This window comes from Dipodomys merriami, unplaced genomic scaffold (genome assembly GCF_024711535.1).
Source record: "Dipodomys merriami isolate MVZ:Mamm:240054 unplaced genomic scaffold, mDipMer1.0.p SCAF_158, whole genome shotgun sequence".
NCBI lineage: Eukaryota > Metazoa > Chordata > Mammalia > Rodentia > Heteromyidae > Dipodomys > Dipodomys merriami.
Window position 1 is genome coordinate 245,743 of NW_027202915.1, and position 19,026 is coordinate 264,768.

Here is a 19,026-nt window from a genome sequence, read left to right on the forward strand (position 1 = left end):
CAGGAGGCGGAGCTTCCGGTGGGGCTTCCGGTGGGGCTTCCGGTGGGGCTTCCGGCGAGGCGTCGGAGGGCGCAGGGCTGCACGTGCTACCGCTTCCCCCGGCCCCGCCCCCCCAGTCTGAGCATGCGCTACCCTGGGCGCTTTTCATTGGCTGAGCGTGCACCCACGGCATCATGGGAGGAGGGGGAGTTGAAGGAGGCCCTGGGACCGGAGCCCGAGGCACTATGGGAACCAGGAGCGCCATAATGGAAGGCCTGTGACCCGCCACGTGGGAGGGCCGCCGCCGTCCGCGCCGTCCGCCCCGTCCGCCCCGGCTCCCTGTCGGAGCAAGGAGGACTGCGGTTCGCGAGCGCTCGCACGCTTTTGTTTCGTATTCCAGTTTTCCATAAACCTAATTTTTAGGGCCGTCTGCATTCCAGTTCCCATTTCCGGCCGGCCAGGGCGGGGTCTCGCATCATGGCGCCTCGGCCCGGGGCGCTTCTGGGGACCTAACTGTCGAGTCCTCCTAGACCAGGAGAACATTTGCACTGCCCACGGTGCTGTAAGAGTACTAGGAAGAAGAGAAAAGCCATTTGCACGACAAGACGGTACACACTCCTGTTGGGCCGCGTCCATGGCTGCCAGCTCTGCCTGTGTCCTGGAAATCCTATGTTGAGTAATAGCTTCATTAGTCACTTCTGGGGTCCCAAAGAGCATACCGGGCTCGAAAGCTACAAAGAGGACGCAGTGTTGAAGCTGGTTTTTTGTTGTTTTTTGGACCCCAGGCCCAGGAGGTAGACATGTCAGGTTCGGCCACTCACCCCAACAGGCGAAATACAGAGGAGCGGTGAGGGACAGAAGCCGCCACAGGAGGCCAGCGCTCCAGCACTTCTTCAGCTACCTTCCAGCGGTAACGTCATCTGCCTTAGGTTTGGGGGCTGGGAATGAGAAAGCCATAATAGAGAGCCCCAAGTCATGGTGTGTTCAGAGGTGGTTTAGTCAGGTGGGGCCTTTAAAGAGGCACTGAGAAGCTGGGTAGAAAAGACAGGAGACCGCCAGGTTGTATTCTTTTCAACAAATATCAAAAGGACCAGACTCAAGTTAAAACTAGGAAGTAAACAAACAAAAAAACCACGGATACCTCCCTTTCTGTTAAATTACAAGTCTAGATGTGGCAAATGCTATCTAAATCCGCCTTGCATCTGTATTTCAAATATAAAAGGAGCTGTCTAAATCTGCCTTTTTGAAATGGTAAAAATCTGGCAACTTTTTTGAGTGGGTAGAGACAAAGAATGGCAGGCATGTCTGGCAAAAGGTAGTCCTCACAGTTTCCTGTGTCATGGGTGAGCCTCGCTCACCTGCCTTAACCACTCAGCCAAGGGTCTGTTAAACCACATGGATTTGCCCAGCTCAAAGTAGAAAACTACAGCTTTAACTCCCATTTCCTGCTTGGGGAACAGGAAATGTTTCCTATTTATTTCTCCCTACTGAAACCCTGTTATAAGGAAAATCCTGGCTAAAACTTTCAAAAGAAAAGTCATTGATAACCTGGCAGGTGGTCTGACCTTCCCTGGCTTACAAACTGGCTTCTGGATGGAATGGCTGCGGACAAAAGACACAGGTACAAAATAGAGGGGACTGGGATGCCCAGACTTTGTCCTGCTCCCAGGAAAGGAGTCAGTGTTTCTAGTAAAAAGAAGCAGCTTTAGCCAGGTGCTGTGGCTCACACCTGAACTCCTAGCTACTCAGGAGGCTGAGATTTGAGAATCAAGATTCAGAGTCAGGACTGGGAAGGTGTCTCAGTGGTAGAATGCTTGCCTTGCATTACGTGAGGCCCGGCAGAAAAAGCCAGAAGTGATACTGTGGCTCAAGCGGTAGAGTGTTGTTAGCCTTGAGCTGAAAAGCTGAGGGGACAACACGTAGGCCCAGAGTTCAGGCCCATGACCAAGAAAAAAGATTGTCAGCCCAGGCAGAAAATACCATGAGACTCTTAGTCAAATTAACCACCAAAAATCCTGAAGTGGAACTGTGGCTCAAGTGGTAGAGCACCAATGTTGAGCAAGAAAGCTAAAGGACAGGGACCTGGCCCTGAGTACAAGCCCCAGTAATGCCACACACACAAAATGAGATGAAATGTGGTGTTTTGGGGGTTTTTTTGTTGGTTTTTTATGGGAGGGGGCAAAGCAGGGCATAAAAATGGAAGAAGGGTAAACAAATGCATGTATTTAGTATATAATATGTAAAAAATGAACTATGCAATTTGTGGGCAGAGATGGAAACAAGAAACTGGGAGAAAGTGAAGGAAGGGGTAACATTTGTCCAGGAAGCATTGTATTCCTTTCCTGACTTATGAAACCGTGACCCCTTTGTACAACTCCTAATAATGATTTTAAAAAGAATAATAATTTTAAAGAGAAGAAATAAAAAAGATGTAATAAATTAAGATTTTTTTTTAAGCTTAAAAAAAATACATGCTGCAAGCTTTAAAAAGAATCAGGCATAGGGCTGGGAAGGTGGCTCAGTGGCACAGTGCTTGCCTTGCATACATGAGGCCCTGGGTTGGATTCCTCAAAACCACATAAGCAGAAAAAGCCAGAAGTGGCGCTGTGGCTCAAGTGGTAGAGCACTAGTCTTGAGCTGAAAAGCTGAGGGACAAGGCCCAAGCCCAGAGTTCAGGCCCCACAACAGATAAAAAAAAAAAAAAAAAAAAAGCATCAGGCATAGACTGGCACTCTTATCAATAGCTTTATTTCTGGTTTTTTAGTGGCTAATAGGAGATAAGAATCTCATGGACTTTGCTGGTTTGAAATGTGGTCCTCAGATCTCAGTCTTAAGAGTAGCTAGGATTACAGGTGTGTACCACCAGTGCTGGCTTTGAATTGAATTGTAGGACAATTAAGAAGCCTTAGAGGGCTGGGAAGGTGGCTCAGTGGTAGAGCGCTTGCCTTGCATGCATGAGGCCCTGGGTTCGATTCCTCAGCACCACATAAACAAAAAGAAAAAAAAGCCAGAAGTGGCGCTGTGGCTCAAGTGGTAGAGCGCTAGCCTTCAGCTGAAGAGCTGAGGGACTGTGCCCAGGCCCAGAGTTCAGGCCCCACGACCGGACCCAAAAAAAAAAAAAAAAAAGCCTTAGAAGCCGAGCGCTGGTGGCTCATGCCTGTAATCCTAACTACTCAGGAAGCTGAGATCTGAGGATCGGTTCAAAGCCAGCCAGGACAGGAAAGTCTGTAAGAATCTTATCTCCAATAAATCACCAGAAAACCGGAAGTGGGGAAGTAGCTAAAGCGGTAGAGTGCTAGCCTTGAGCTGAAGAGCTGAGGGATAGCGCCCAGGCACAGAGTTCAAGCCCTGCGACTGACCAAAAAAAAAAGAAGAAGAAGCCTTAGATCTCTTTAGTAGCAGCTGGATGGAGCCTAATCTAGTTCTAGGCCAGAAAGTCTGGACTCCTCTGCTCTGGTGCCAACCCAGCTTCTTCAATTCCTGCTTGTAAAGGACCAGCACCACCCAGATGCTTAACCTTCTGTCACCCTTGGAACAGTCTTTACAGGGGAGAAAGTTCTAGCCAGGCTTCCATGGAAACTATAGGAACCTTTATATTCATTCCTGAAAGGTACTACTAGCAAAGCCTAACCAGCCTGCATCATAATCTATGAGTGATGTCAAGCATTCCGCTCCCTCCATTGTGCAGTGTACCCTTGCACTATCACCAACACCAGAGGGTAGCTGAAAATTTGCTGCCCCAAAGGACTGCATGTAAGAGCGAGGAGGTCCCGGCTCATGGCGGCCTGTAGGTATCATCAGCATGGCAGGGCTGCTTGTGCCTCTCTCCACTCACTAGCTACCTTGTTAACAGCCAGTCATATTTTGAATATCTTAGAGACGGGAACTCACAACTTTAGGGCAAATCCTATGGCAAACTTTGTGCCAAGAATTGTTTGAGACAGTGAGGAGTTAACCTTTCTCAACTTTGAGTGGTTTTAGGGGTTTGAACTCAACATATTTGGTTGTTTTTTAAGTTTTTGGTAGTACTGGGATTGAACTTAGGATCCTGAGCTTGCTAAAAAGGCACTCTAGTGAACCCATACTCCCACATGGGAGCATGTTTTGTCAGTCATGGGGCTTGAACTCTGGGTCTGGGCACTGTCACTGAGCTATTCAGCTCAAGGCTAGTGCTCTACCACTTTGAGCCACAGCACCACTTCCACTTTTCTGGTGGTTTATTGGAGATAAGAGTCTCATGGATTGTACTGCCCGGGCTGGCTTTGAACCACAATCCTCAGATCTCAGCCTCCCGAGTGAGTAGGATTACAGGCTTGAGCCAGTACGATTACAGGCTTGAGCCACCGCACCTGGCACTCCAAGCCCTTTGTTTTGTTTTGTTTTTCTAACAACATCTCCTTGTGTTTTATCCTAGGGCTAAACTGAACCTTGACCCTCCTATTTATGCTTCCCACGTAGCTGACAGGAGCACACCACTATACCCAGCTTATTGGTTGAGATAAGATTGTATTAACTTTTTGCCCAGGTGAACCTTGAACTCAGTCCTACTTTCTTTACCTCCTGGAGTCACTGGAGTGAAGTCTCCAGACTGCCAGGATGCAGACCAAGTCCTTAACATGTCTTTGAGAACAGTCCACCCAAAGTGACTGATTGTATGATTGGAACTCATTTCTGCCCCAGGAAAAGTTTACTTAAGATGCATCAAAGTAAAAATCTTCTATTAAGTCAACTAAAAAAATATATTTGAAAGATGAAAGTTGTATTATTATTGATTCTGAGCATAGCCACTGTATTGGCTATGTTCATACGTAAGTTTATTATTTTCAGATTTTCTATTTGGCTATACTTTTAAGGCTGACTAAAGCAAAGTACCAGTGGTTCACATCTGTTCAATCCTCGTGAGTTGAGAGGCCAAAATCAGGAGGATCACAGATCCAGGACAGCCTAGGTAGAAAGCTCTGCAAATTCCATCTCACTAGAAGAAGGCATGGTTGTGCACATCAGTCATTCCAGCTACAACAGGAAGCCTAAAATAGATCATGCACCTAAAACAGGTGCATGCTGGGCAGGAAGCAAGACCCTGTCTCAAAAACAATAGTCAGCTGGGTGTTAGGTGTCCCAGGATTCCCCAATGACCTATCTTCTTCCCACTACGCCCCACCTACGAACTGTTTCATGGCTTCCCAAGAACACCACACCTTCCATATATGGTCCTCTGGGGATCCTCCAGGTCCAGACTGTAGCAAAAGCTTTTATCTTGAAATGTGTGCAACCTAGCAACAAGACAATTCACTCCATAAATTATTTTGTTTTAGATTTCCACCTATCATGGCTGCCATCCGACTACGAGAATTTCATGAGCGTCGTCCAGTGATTCCACCCAGGTAAAGTTCTTAAAGCTGGAGTTTTTAGACCTCATCCCCAAACTCCAGGAGTTCCACATGTCCAGTTGGGACAAATAAAGACACATGGTGAAAAACAGAGAAAGGAGTTGTATTGTGTGGTAGGCACGGAAAGACAGCGCTTCAGCACTTCCACAGCCGTCTTTGGGGGTTAAATAGGGAAAACTGGGGGGAAGGGCTGAGAAGATACCCATAATTAAAGCAGTCCCAAGTCTCAGAGGTAGCAATCAGGTGGTCTGATGGCTGATCCAGGCCCTTCCTGAATTCCAAGATGGCCACAAATGGCTGCAGGATGGGATAGCTCAGGACAAAGCACACGGGCACAACGTGGAGGAATCGGAGAGCAGACAGCCTTTATACTGCTCCCAGCTCATCTGTGGGCCCAAATAAGGCCTTCCATTAAGGTCATTGATGCATTTCAGTTTGCTCTTTGTACAGAACAAGAGGTAAGGATCTAGTTTCAGTCTTCTGCATGTGAATATCCAGATTTCCCAATACCATTTGTTAAAGAGGCTGTCTTTTAGCTGGGCGCTGGAGGCTCACGCCTATAATCCTAGCTACTCAGGAAGCTGAGATAGAGGTTCAAAGCCAGCCCGGGCAGGAAAGTCTGTGAGACTCTTATCTCCAATAAATCACTAGAAAACCAAAAATGGAGCTGTGGCTCAAGGGATAGAGCGCTTGCCTTGAGCTGAAGAGCACAGAGACAGCGCCCAAGCCCAGAGTTAAAAAAAAAAAAAAAAAAAAAAAAAAAGCTGTCTTTTCTCCAGTGTATGTTTTTGGTACATTTGTCAAGAATCAAATGGTTGTAGCTATGATACTTTATGCCTGTGTTCTCTATTCTATTGCACTGGTCTATGTGTGTATGTTTTTGTTCCAGTACCATGCAAGTTTTTTATATTATTATTCTATAGTATGATGTAAACAGGTGTACTGTGATATCTCCAGCATTGCTGTTTTTGCTCAGGACTACTCTAGCTACTCAGGATTTTTTTGCACTTTAATGTACATTTTAGGATTTCTTGTTCTATTTCAGTGAAGCATGACATTGGAATTTTGATAGGGATTACATTGAATCTATAAATTGCTTTCAGTAATATGACCATTTTCACAGTGTTCTGTCAATCATGAATATGGAAGGTCTTTCCATCTCCTAGTACTTTCTTTAATAGATACACTTCAGTGTTTTATACTTTTCATGGTAGGGGTCTTTGATTTCCTTAGTTAAATGTATTCCTAGTTTAAAAATGGCCCCCCTCCCCTCCCCCAGTTTTTGGTGGGGAAGTTTTGTTATTGTCGTTGTTGCGGTTTCATTTTTGATTTGGTAGTTGGGGGAAACTGCAATGAATGAGATGTAATCCATGTTTTTCTCAGTATGTTCATTATTGGTATACAGAAAAGCTACTGACTTTTGTATTTTTATTTTTGGTACTGAGACTGGAGCCTCTTGTAATTGCTTGGGTTTTTGCTTAAGATTAGAACTCTACCACTTGAGCCACATCTGCAATTCCTCTGTTCTGATTTTATGCCCTGCTATTGCAGAAGGTGTTTATCAGACCTAGGAGGTTTTTCTTTCCTGGTAGTCTTCATGGTCCTTTTTGTGTGTGTGCTGATCCTCAGGCTTGAACTCAGAGCCAGGGCACTGTCCCTTAACTCTTTCTCTCTAGGCTAACAATTCTACCATTTGAGCCGTAGTTCTGCTGTGGAGATAAGAGTCTCAAGGACTTTCCTGCCTGGGCTGGCTTTGAACCATTATCCTCAGATCTTAGCTTCCTACATAGCTACAATTACAGGTGAGAGCCACCAGCGCCTGATCTCATTCTCTCCTCCCTCTCCCCTCTCCCCTCCCTTCCTCCTTCTCTCCCCTCCCTCCCTCCCTCCTTCTTTCCCTCCTTTTCATGACAAGGTCTCATCGTGTAGCCCAGCTGGTCTGGAACTCACTGCAGGCCTGGCTGGCCTCAGTCTTGCTCTCCGCCTGTCTCAGGCTCGCTTGTTATGCTCTTACAGGTGTGGATCCCTCTCCTGTTTTAAATGTCATGTGATATGTACTTGCTGTCTGCCCTTAAGTGGAGGAATCATGTAGTTTATTAGAAATAATGCTCTTCTGAAAAGAAAGTCATCATACACACACAAATGATTCGTGGCTCTGGCTTAGTTCATTTAACCTGTCTGAGCCTCTTTTTGCTGTGATGGAGCAAGGCGTTCTTACTTCTCACAGGTGGCTTTGGAATTAGGAGCCTTCTTCTCTGCATGAGGCATGAAGCATCACACACGTGTGGCGTGGAGGAGTGCAGTCCCCATGAGTGGCACAGCTCCCTTGGGCCGCTGCCCAGGCCTTCACCTGGGCATCTTGAATCTTGTCTGTGGCTAAGCCGAGACCCTACTTCAGTTATACTACTCTCCTGGGGGACAAGTTTGCTCTTGAACACCTCGCGGGAGAGCCCAGCTGTCACAACCTTTAAATAATGCCCAGGGGAAGCATACCGGCGTGACCACCTGCTCCCACCGAGGAGAAAGAATGCAGGGCTGATTGAGAGATTGAGCAGAGCCCTGGAGGGCTTCGACGCCCAGGCTGGGTCCCGGGCGTTCGCTTCTGTGCATGGGAGCCGTCGGCATTGCACAGTGGCGGGCTCACCGAGGCATTTCCCCCTAGGAGGGAAAAGGTCTCTTCTGAAGAGTGGAGGTTTTTTTATCTCCAAATTGCAAGCTTTTTCGTGTTTGAGAAGGCCACATGGCGGAGCTTGGGATCTTTATCCACAGAGTTCCAGGCAGCGTGTGTCATCTTTTCCTCCTCCACTCTCTCTCCTTCTCTCTCCATGCTGCCCTCCTTCCAACGCCAAGATCCTGGCATGTTTTCCTGCCCTCTCCACACTCCTGCCAAGCCTGCCTAGGGTGCTCCCAGATATGTCACTGGGTGCTGGGGAGGAAGCTAGGTGCTGCACTGGGAGCAGCTGGTGCAGACCCCATCTGGGGCCGTGCTGGGCTCACTTTCACCAGGAACCCCGGGTGGCAGCACCACTCCTGCAGACCGTGGATGTCCACCCAGCACCCGTGGGCTCTTCACCACTGTCAGGCAGCTCCAGGGGAGCCTTGGGAGGGACAGGACAGGTGCCTAGACGACCACGTTGCAGCCCTGCATTCAGACCTGTCATTTGTTCCTCCTTTGAAGCCAACTTCTCTCCCCCCTGCTGTAATCTCCTGCTGTAATTCAGGGCTCAGTCATATTATTCCAGCCACTGAGCAAGTCTAGACAGTCTGTGGTTTGTGGAAAATCTGAACTCCCAGTGTCCTGTTTGCACAGACAGAAGCACAGCCTGCCCTGCTCTGGACTTCCTTTTATACAAGAAAGGCAGCCCCCAGACCCTTGCTGGAGCTCAGATTTTGAACACTCTCCAAAGGTCCATGTGTTGGATGCTTGAGCTTCAGCTGGTGGCCCTTTGGGGAGGTGGTCTCACTTTTAGGTGGGGCCTGGTGGGAGGAAATGAGGTTATTGGGGGTGAGCTCTTGGCAGGAATTCTGGGACTCAGCCCTTCCTCTTCCTTCTCTGTTTTCCAGCTGCCAGGAGGTGAACAGCTTGCTCCACTAGGCACTCCCTTTATTTTTGGCAGTAATGGTGGCTGGACTCAGCCTCACCCTTGTTGAACCTGTACCCCTGAGCCGGGCCTGCTTCACCAAGGACTCTTGGCATGATGCATTTTGAAGCCACAGTCAGCACAAAGCAACAAGGCCAGCTGGTTATAGGCTGGAAACCTCGTCCACACTCTTCTCAGAACCCCTTCCCCATCCCATTTGCTCCCTCTTCACAGGCCTTGGAAGGACCAGAGCTGCTGCTTAGCTCTGTGTCCATAGACCCAGCGGAGTGCAGGGTACCCTACCTGTCTGCATGCCGCAATGTGGGCTGACTGGAAGGCACAGTTTTAATTTCTGCTCATCACATAGATTCACTGTAGACATAGTGCATCTACTTCATGCACACTGCGTTCCTTCCCACTGGGTCCCCCCTAGTACCAAGGGCTCAGAATCTGAGGACGATTAACAGAGACCCAACATACAGACATCTTCCCAGCAATGCTCATCTTCCTGAGGTCCTTCCCAAGGACTAGCAACTTTCTTCCCAGTGTCTGAGGCCTGTGCCTTTTCCCAGACACTTCTCCACCCCTCCACATCTGAACCAGTGGCTTCCCAAGAGTGCCGAGCGGGACATCCTGGCTTTACAGGCTCACGTTTATGACTCAAAACAGCCCCACAGGGCCAAGGCCGGCCGGAGACCGCTTCCACACTCCGCAGTGCCTCACAAAAAACGGCTATGAAATCTTGTAGCCATATCATAAATAAAGCATGTTTCAGCAATGATCAGTATCTATCCCATTAGCTTTGTATATTCTGTCTGTCTCTGTCTCTCTCTCTCTCTCTCACACACACACACACTCATACACTCATATGCTAGTACTAGGGCCTCATGCTCTTGCTTGGCTTTTTTGCTCAAGGCTGGTGCTCTGCCACTTGAGCCACACCTGCATTTCTGGCTGGTTAATTGGTGATGAATATCACAGACTTTCCTGCCTGAGATGGCTTCAAACCGCAATGCTTGAATCTCAAATCGCATCCTCCTGAGTAGGATTACAGGAGTGAGCCAACTGCACCCAGCTTTTTTTCCCCTTGATACTGAACCTGATGTGTCAAATAGGTTCTGATGAATCCTGAAAACAAGTAACATTTGATTACAGCTATGGAGGCTGGATGTGGGGGTGGGCAGGTTAGCCCATATATACAGGTCTGGCACAGAGAAGCTTGTTTATCAGATGCTGCAAGAAATCTCCGGGCTTTTAGCTGCTAGGAGCCAGAGACAAAGTTCAAAGCTAGTATCCTGTAAAAAAAAATGATGGTAATGATTGCTGTTTTCTTCCTACTTTCTCTACTAGCATATTCATTAGTCACCAAGGAAAGGACCTCCAAGGTTACTACCCTGGGCAACTAGCAAGACTGCATCGTGATTCCAGTGCAAAGATACACAAGTAAGGCCCATTCCTTATCTTCATTTCCAAGGCCATCAAAGGTAGAATGATAGCATGAGGTGATATAAAGGAACCACATGATCTCAGAAATAATGGTGACGGTAATAATGGTCTGTCCACTTAATAGAAAGCCTTAATAGTTTAAATTTTAAGGCTCACACCTATAATCGTAGGTACTCAGGAGTCTGAGATCTGAGGATTCTGGTTCAAAGCCACTCTGGACAGAAAAGTCTGCAAGTCTCTTCAGTTTACCATCAAAAAGCAGGAAGTAGCCAAACACTGGTGGCTCAAGCCTATAGTCCCAGCTTCTTGGGAGGCTGAGATCTGAGGATTGCAGTTCAAAACCAGCCTGGGCAGAAAAGTGTCCATGAGACTCTTATCTCCAATTAACCATCAGAAAACCAGAAGCAGCACTGTGGCTCAAAGTGGTAGAACACTAGCCTTGAGTGAAAAAGCTCAGAGACAGGGCCCAGGCCCAGAGTTCAAGTCTCATTAAAAAAAAAAAAAAAAAGCAGGAAGTAGAGCTGTGTCACAAGTAGTAGAGCACCAGCCTTAAGTTATAAAGCCAAGGGACTAAGAGATCTTGAGCTCAAGCTGTGGTACCAGCACAAAGCAAAACAAAAACAAATGAAAATCACTCTTTAGAACATTTAGAAAAGATGGGTAGTCAAAAAATTCTAAATTGAAGATTACCCAAGTCACTGTCCCAAAGTAATTCTTCAGAACCTATTATGCAAAAATCTATTCTAAAATAGTATAGAATGGTATTGTGATACTTCATTTTCATTTTATCTATTTACTATTTTTGGTAACATTTCTATTGGGACAAATCAAATACCATTCAAATAATCCACTTAAATTGTGTTCATATTTAATATGTTGTAGGCCTTTATCCATCTCAGAATTAAAAATCTAAGCCAGGCACCAGTGGTTCATACTGTAGTTCTAGCTATTCAGGAGGCTGAGATCTGAGATTGAAGCCCAAACCTAGCCAGGGCAGGAAAGTCTGTGAGACTCTTACCTACAATTAACCATCAAAAAGCTGGAAAGGGCTCTGTGACTCAAGGTGGTAAAGCACTAGCCTTGAGTAAAAGAAGTTATGGACAGTGCCCAGGCCCCGAGTTCAAGATCTAGAATAGGCACCAAAAAAAGAAAAAAGGCACAGAGGTTTAATTCTACAGCATTGTTTTTAATTTGCATGTCTATATTACCAACTTAATATTTCCCTATTCTTTAAAAATATTCTTTTTCTGATTGCCACATAGCAGTTTACACCTGACATTGGGATTGAAATCCATGAACAGTGTGAGAGAGTCAGAGCAGGGTAACTAGTATATCTGTCATCTCAGATGGTTCCCTATTTTTTTTTTAACATGGAAGAATTCCTACTTTCTGTGATTATTAAAACACTTTGACAAGCACTGTTAGCACTACATCTTTGCTGATGGGCACCCCCAATTGCTAGACTAGCTACAACAAAATATATGGATATTTTTAAGGTCTCAATACTTACCACCAATGTGTATTTACATTCATATTACAAACAAGCTGTAACAGTGAACATCTGATACTTTCACAAGGGTCAGGAGGTATGTTGGCTTTACATTTTGTTCTTGTTTGCTCTTTGGCAAGTAACTGAGATGGGTAGAGGAAGGTGAGGACAGGTTTTAGGTCTATAAAACGCTCAGATGTACTACAGGGCTGGTCTGACAGAGAAGGCATTGGCGCCATGGACTCAGCTTCCCGGGATGCTAGACTGAACCTGAGCTAACTCTCTCGCACCTTTGCTCTGCCCGGCCTCGGGACGATGTGGTTCTAGAAGTTCTTGGTCTTCTGGTTGCTTCCTGGGGGTAGATGCCTGATGAGAGAACAAAGTGCTCCTCTCTGAGGTGCTCATCTATCGTTTTTGTTTCCATTTAGACCACTCATAGACTTATCCATTCCATCCAAGGCTCCCTATCAGTCTGAATTAGACCAACAGACGCTTATTCAATATATCTGCTTTCGAAAACACCAAAAGCCTCCTGAACCATGGTATAAGGAAACCACTTACCAAAGAGACTTTTCTCTGCCATTCTACAAAATTGGTAAGTCCAATCAAAGTGGTCTTAAGTCAGTGAGATCAGCCATGCCTGAGGCAAGCTCAGCACCTCCTGTGGGCTGGCTATCTCAGGAAGTGTGCTGAGGACCCACCAGTATGCTGCGGTCAGAGATGTGAGCAGGGGTCTGTGCAGGAAGAAGTGACTAGGACCCACAGTGGCTTCTACCTGCTTTGCTGGCTGCCTGGGTTCCATTCCTTAGTACCATAGAGACAGAAAAAGCCAGAGGTAGTGCTGTGGTTCAAGTGCTAGCCTTGAGCAAAAGAAGCTCAGAGACAGTGCCCAGGCCCCTGAGTTCAAGCCCCAGGACTGGCCAAAAAAAAAAAAAATGAAAAGGTGTCTTTCTTGGGACACAGCTGGAGTGTGAGCCCAGCCACAAGATAGAACAGTGACCACACCTAACATACAGCTGGAAAAACTTTCCCTCATTTGCATGGGGCATGGTCTAGAAATTCTGAACTGCCCTGTGGTGTTTCTGTCTGGCGACACAAGTGAGCAGGAAGGGAGGGCGGACAGAGGTGACCCCAGATGCACATGATACCAGTTTCAGCATTCCTGGCAGTGCTGTCACCCTCAGTGCTGGCAGTGCTGTCACCCTCGGTGCTGGCAGTGCTGTCCTCCTCGGTGCTGGCAGTGCTGTCCTCCTCGGTGCTGGCAGTGCTGTCACCCTCGGTGCTGGCAGTGCTGTCACCCTCAGTGCTGGCAGTGCTGTCCTCCTCGGTGCTGGCAGTGCTGTCCTCCTCGGTGCTGGCAGTGCTGTCCTCCTCGGTGCTGGCAGTGCTGTCACCCTCAGTGCTGGCAGTGCTGTCCTCCTCAGTGCTGGCAGTGCTGTCCTCCTCGGTGCTGGCAGTGCTGTCACCCTCGGTGCTGGCAGTGCTGTCCTCCTCAGTGCTGGCAGTGCTGTCCTCCTCGGTGCTGGCAGTGCTGTCCTCCTCGGTGCTGGCAGTGCTGTCCTCCTCGGTGCTGGCAGTGCTGTCCTCCTCAGTGCTGGCAGTGCTGTCCTCCTCGGTGCTGGCAGTGCTGTCCTCCTCGGTGCTGGCAGTGCTGTCCTCCTCGGTGCTGGCAGTGCTGTCCTCCTCAGTGCTGGCAGTGCTGTCCTCCTCGGTGCTGGCAGTGCTGTCCTCCTCAGTGCTGGCAGTGCTGTCCTCCTCAGTGCTGGCAGTGCTGTCACCCTCGGTGCTGGCAGTGCTGTCCTCCTCGGTGCTGGCAGTGCTGTCACCCTCAGTGCTGGCAGTGCTGTCACCCTCGGTGCTGGCAGTGCTGTCACCCTCAGTGCTGGCAGTGCTGTCATCCTCGGTGCTGGCAGTGCTGTCCTCCTCGGTGCTGGCAGTGCTGTCATCCTCGGTGCTGGCAGTGCTGTCCTCCTCGGTGCTGGCAGTGCTGTCACCCTCGGTGCTGGCAGTGCTGTCACCCTCGGTGCTGGCAGTGCTGTCAGTCACCCTCGGTGCTGGCAGTGCTGTCCTCCTCGGTGCTGGCAGTGCTGTCCTCCTCGGTGCTGGCAGTGCTGTCCTCCTCGGTGCTGGCAGTGCTGTCCTCCTCAGTGCTGGGCTTTGAGTTCCTCGAATGAATTGCTTTTTGGCAGACTATGCTTTTTTTTTTTTTTTTTGCAATACTGGGTTTGAACTCAGGACCTTGAACTTTCTAGCTAGGGTCTCTACCACTTAAGCCGTGCCCCTAATGTTTTAATTTTTTTTGTTTATTTTTTGTCGGTCGTGGGGCTTCAACTATGGGCCTGGGCGCCGTCCCTGCGCTCTTCAGCTCAAGGATAGTGCTCTACCTCTCAAGCCACAGCGTCACTTCCAGTTTTCTAGTGGTTTATTGGAGATCAGAGTCTCATGGACTTTTCTGCCCGGGCTGGCTTTGAACCATGATCCTCAGATCTCAGCCTCCTGAGTAGCTAGGATTACAGGTGTGAGCCACCGGCACCTGGCACATTTTAATTTTTTAAGTAAAAGTCTCATGTTTTTGCCTGGTCTAGTTCTGAAGTCCAGTTCTTCTATTTTCACTTCCCAAGTCGTTAGGATGACAAGCATGAACCAACTGCACCCAGCTCACTGGCAGACTTTGTGATAAAGGAGAGCAAGGGGGCTCAGGATAAAAGGAAGGAATTGTGAGGCTGGGAGAGGACGCTACTGGATCAGGAAGGGCCGAAAAGAAGAGCTGGCCAGGATGCCAGCAGGGCTTCTCGCCTTCACAGCTGGAGCACACCTTTCCTTTCTAGATGACGGGGTGATAGCATCTCTTTAGTAGGTGGGAAGCCAGCTAACGTCTGGCTTCCAGTGACAGGAAACAGAGCCTTCTTTCCCTATGGGACAGAAATCTCATTAGACAGATCGACATCAAAGGCCTTCTCCTTTGGCTTATTTTACACAGTTCCTAATGAATTCCAAATCTATGAACACTTAGTAAAGCCATGGTCTATTTGCCACCTACTATGTCCCCCAGAAAGTTACCAGGGAAGGTGAAATGTGACATACTAAAGTCTTAGAAAGTAAGTTACTTCCAGGTAGAGAGCAGGAGCAGCCTGCCTGCCAAATTTTTGGGTGATAGCACACCCTTCTGCAGAAGTAAACTTTGCCTTTGTTCTTGTCTATGATTATGACTCTGCTAGTTCTTGGAGAGCATATTTATGACAATTGACAATTTGATGTTGGGCTCATTTTTGTTCGGTCCTGCAATAAATACTTAATAGCGCCTATTTATGTGGCCGTCAGTGTGCTTAGCTTTGACCAATGCCACATGAAACAAAGAGAGACAGTTTCCACACGAGATTCAGTGGGTGAAAACAGCACAGGCGCACCCATAAAATGCCACTTGTTAAATGGTTTGAAGTAGAGACTCTATGTTGCTATGGCAGCCTATTAACAGACCAGAAGTTTTCCTTGCAAAAAAGATTGACTGAGAGCTGAAGGGCAAGGTAAAAGTTAAACTAGACAAGGAAGAGAACAGCATGGTGTGTCCAGGCTGCCCAAAGGTAGGCCAGCTGACTCAGGAACCTGGCGACAGATGACATGAGAGGCCAAATGGATATGGACTCAGGTGATACCTGCTTTATAAGACCCTGCAGATAACAAGACTGAGGGGGCTCACGCCTATGATCCTAGCTTCTCAGGAGGCTGAGAGCTGAGGACAGTCTGTGAGACTCTTATATCCAATTAACCACCAAAAAGCTGAAAGTGGAACTGTGGCTCAAGTGGTAGAGAGCTAGCTTTGAGCAAACAAGTCACAGGGACAGTTGCTAAGCCAAGTTCAAGCCCCAGAACCAAGCACAAAAACGGAAGGAAGGAAGGAAGGAGCGAGCAGACAGGCAAAAGTTGGTCTGCAAGAGGCCTGATAAGAATGCCAAGAATCTGTGGGAAAGGTTTTCCACAGAGAAGTAAGGTTAAAGTGTGTCAAAGCACAGGCCCTTAAGCCACTTGGCCTGTCTCTGGGATTAGATCTCCTCTCCTCCACTTTCTTTCCTGTGCAGTATGGAAGCCAGTGCCCAATACTCACAGGCACAAGTATGCCAGCTCTGAGCTGTGCCTATGATTGGGTGTTTGAGCACAGTGCTTTGTCTAGATCAACAATGATCCGCATTTCAAGCTCAGTGCTCTGAGGCTTCTGACTGGGACTTGTTACAACAGACTAAATATAGACCATGATAGATGTGGTTATTCCCTTCAAAGAATTCTTCCTCAATTAAAATTCTCAGCCCATTCTATTTCATTGATTTATTGAAGAACTGCTTATGAAACACTGACTACCGTGGAAGAGGAAGAGCAGGCTCGTCTTCAGCGTGCTGCCTGGGGGAGGAGGCCAGCCCGGGAAGACTTTGTCTTTGTATTACTCACCCCAGTACCCAATGATTCCTCTTTTAAGCTGGGCACCAGAGCACTCCTGTAACCCTAGCAATGCAGAAGGCTGTGAGATCTAAGTGCAAAGCTATCTGGGGCAGGAAAGTCCATGAGACTTACTTGTAATTAACCACCAGAAAACCAGAAGTGGAACTGTGGCTCAAAATGGTGAATGCTAGCCTTAAGCAGAAAAGCTAAGGGATAACACCAAAGACCCAAGTTCAAGCCCCACAACAAACAAAAAAGAAAAAGAAATTTCTTTACATGTAGTTGACTTGCTAAGGATGGTGGAATAGAACAGTAAAAACCTAGGGACTTTGGAGTCTGAGAATCCTGGTCAAACTCAGGCTTCACCTCTGAGCTGGGTCACCTTGACAAATGAGTCTGTCTTTGAGGTGGTGGTGATGTGTTTGTGAAGGCTAATGTAAGTAAAATACCCAACAATGTAACAAAGCTTTGTGAGAACGCTGTCACTGAGACACCATCACCTCACAGAGCCAAGACTGTTTTCAGCCCAAGCCTTCCCAGGGCATTTCCTTACAGGTTAGCAGGGCCTCTGGTGAGGGAAGTCAGCAACGAGAGTGCAGTGCAGTGCAGAGAAGATAGAGTGGCCAATCGACAATGCAGCACCACAGGGCATGGTAACCTAGAATTGGGACATTAAATGCAAACTTATAAGGGTCATTTCATTTTACTTACATGTTGGCGTACCTAATAATAATCCTTACCACTTGGAGACTATAAATAAGTCTTTTTTCCATATATTAAACACATTCTTTCGCCTTAAATCTCATAAATTATTTTGTTTCAGGGCACAAATGCTAAGAGGAGTATCTGTTAAAATATTGGGGGACACTCGAAGCATAGCTCAGGAGGTATCACCCCTGATAAGCAGTCACAAGGGCGAGTTCAAACCCTAGTCCCATCAGAAAATAAAAAGTAGAAGTGGGTAATCTTAAAATAAATCATTCAATTGTTTTAAATTCCAGGCTGGGATCAGAAATTAGCCACAGTTTCATCAAATCCTGCACCACTGAATTCACTACCAGAGATGTATCGTTGTCAAGAGAGAAGCAGCCTTGGGAGAGATGCTTTTAACTAAATAAATCACAGATTCATATAAAACAACTTTTGGCATTCTTAGTGACAATGGTTGCAGTACTTTTAATTCTGATGTGTATGTGGATAACTCTTTAATTCTATAATATCTACATGTTGCCAATTCTTTTCAGATGAGGTTGTTCAGCCTAGACCCAGGAATCATGACCCAGCCTTCAGAGAACTGACTGGCAGAGCCCTTGCCTAGCTAGGCCCTGGGTCATTATGGGTACTGGTGAGTACCCATAATACTTCCACTCCCAATCCTTGACACCCCCCACCCCCATCCCATACCCATTGGGAAAAAAGCAACACACACACAACTCAGAGCCCAGGCAGAAGCTAGAGACCTTAGTCTCAGCCCTGTGAAAGGTTACCATGTAGCTGGTGCCTATGGCTTTGGCAGGGGGAACATGGAAGACTATTGAACTCCATGAGTGTAGGCCTGTTGCTATTCTTTTGCTGTGATGTTGAGTCCTCATCAAAGAAATACGGTATGGTAGATCAGGCATTCGGGAAGATCCCACGTAGCAGTTTGGGCAGAAGTATTGCATGTAAGAAAGCCAAATTGGTATCCAGAGCATCTATTCCAACAGCAGCAAAATACTGCTCAGCCCATAATGGAAACAAGTCAGCTGTCACTAGGAAGCTGGTAATCACTCCAGAGAAGGGATGGTACCATACTGCAGGCTCACATTTAGGTTCTCATTCATCACCCCCAGTACTTTCCTATGGTAGCACATAAACCTCATTCACAAGTGTGTGTAGAATCTTATCCCCTACACAATGAATTTCAACAAGACTGTGCTTGCCTCCTAGCACATTCATATGCATAGCATATATAATTACATACATAACTTCCAATGCAATTGAATACTTATCAATGATTTTAAAGACAAAACAGATTGCCTCTCGTATTAACAATATTTCACTTCTAAAAAAACACTTGGCCAAAGTTGAATCATCAGTATCATAGTAGCAATGTGTGTATTTTTTAATTTCACGAGTCCTGGGGCTTGAACTCAGGGCCTGGGCCCTGAACTTCTTTTCCTCAAAGCTAGCACTCTACTACTTAAGCCATAGCGCCACTTCTGGCTTTTTCTGTGTGTGTGGTATTGAGGAAGCGAACCCAGGGTTTCATGCATGCAAACACTCAACAACTAAGCCACATCCCAAACCCGTTTTTAGTTGTTGTTTTTTTAAGGTATTGCTGACTTCTGATTTGGAAAGGAAAAATGAGTTAACTGTATATTTCCTTCTGAGCCATTACTGAAAACGTTTCAATAATGCAGTGCTTATATCCAAGATAAGGATATGGACTTTAAAATAAAGCCCATTCAATTTCCACTAATATGAACAGAATTTACATATTTTAACATATTTACATATTTCAACATACAGGTCACTAATCTGTATGGACTTATAATACCACCTATACTGTTTATTTATTGAGTCTAATGATGCTACTCCTATTTTAGAACTCTTCTTGGACCAAGTATTAATAAAAATCATACACTGGAGAAATATTTAGACCTTCACAAAGATTTTGTTTCTAATGTCTCCTTACCTTGCCCACACCCTGAAAGGAAGCAGCAGCTCC

At 46.8% G+C, this 19,026-nt stretch overlaps 2 protein-coding genes across 6 annotated transcripts in view; one reads left to right on the top strand and one right to left on the bottom strand.

Moving 5' to 3' along the window:
* Positions 1 to 246: 246 nt before the first annotated feature.
* Positions 247 to 17,458, top strand: LOC138827577 (protein SPMIP3-like). Of its 4 annotated transcripts, none has more exons than XM_070023164.1 (6): positions 247 to 655; positions 765 to 889; positions 5,295 to 5,363; positions 10,301 to 10,393; positions 12,314 to 12,480; positions 17,318 to 17,458. In XM_070023164.1, the coding sequence occupies exons 3-6, from the start codon at positions 5,308 to 5,310 to the stop codon at positions 17,428 to 17,430; spliced, it is 429 nt and encodes a 142-aa protein (XP_069879265.1). In that variant the 5' UTR covers positions 247 to 655; positions 765 to 889; positions 5,295 to 5,307; the 3' UTR covers positions 17,431 to 17,458. The 4 variants fall into 4 exon arrangements, with proteins under 4 accessions (XP_069879265.1, XP_069879266.1, XP_069879264.1 ...); XM_070023165.1 differs by having other exon boundaries at positions 247 to 650; XM_070023163.1 differs by having other exon boundaries at positions 247 to 889.
* The window catches only part of LOC138827576 (adenylosuccinate synthetase isozyme 2), a 37,970-nt gene continuing 33,664 nt past the window's right edge, over positions 14,721 to 19,026 (bottom strand). The window contains exon 13 of one of the 2 annotated variants that reach the window (XM_070023160.1): positions 14,721 to 14,797. In XM_070023160.1, the coding sequence (XP_069879261.1) occupies positions 14,736 to 14,797 (62 nt within the window). In that variant the 3' untranslated portion in view covers positions 14,721 to 14,735. Of the gene's footprint in view, positions 14,798 to 16,882; positions 16,975 to 19,026 lie in introns of those variants that run through there. The other variant, XM_070023159.1, reaches the window with a different exon arrangement.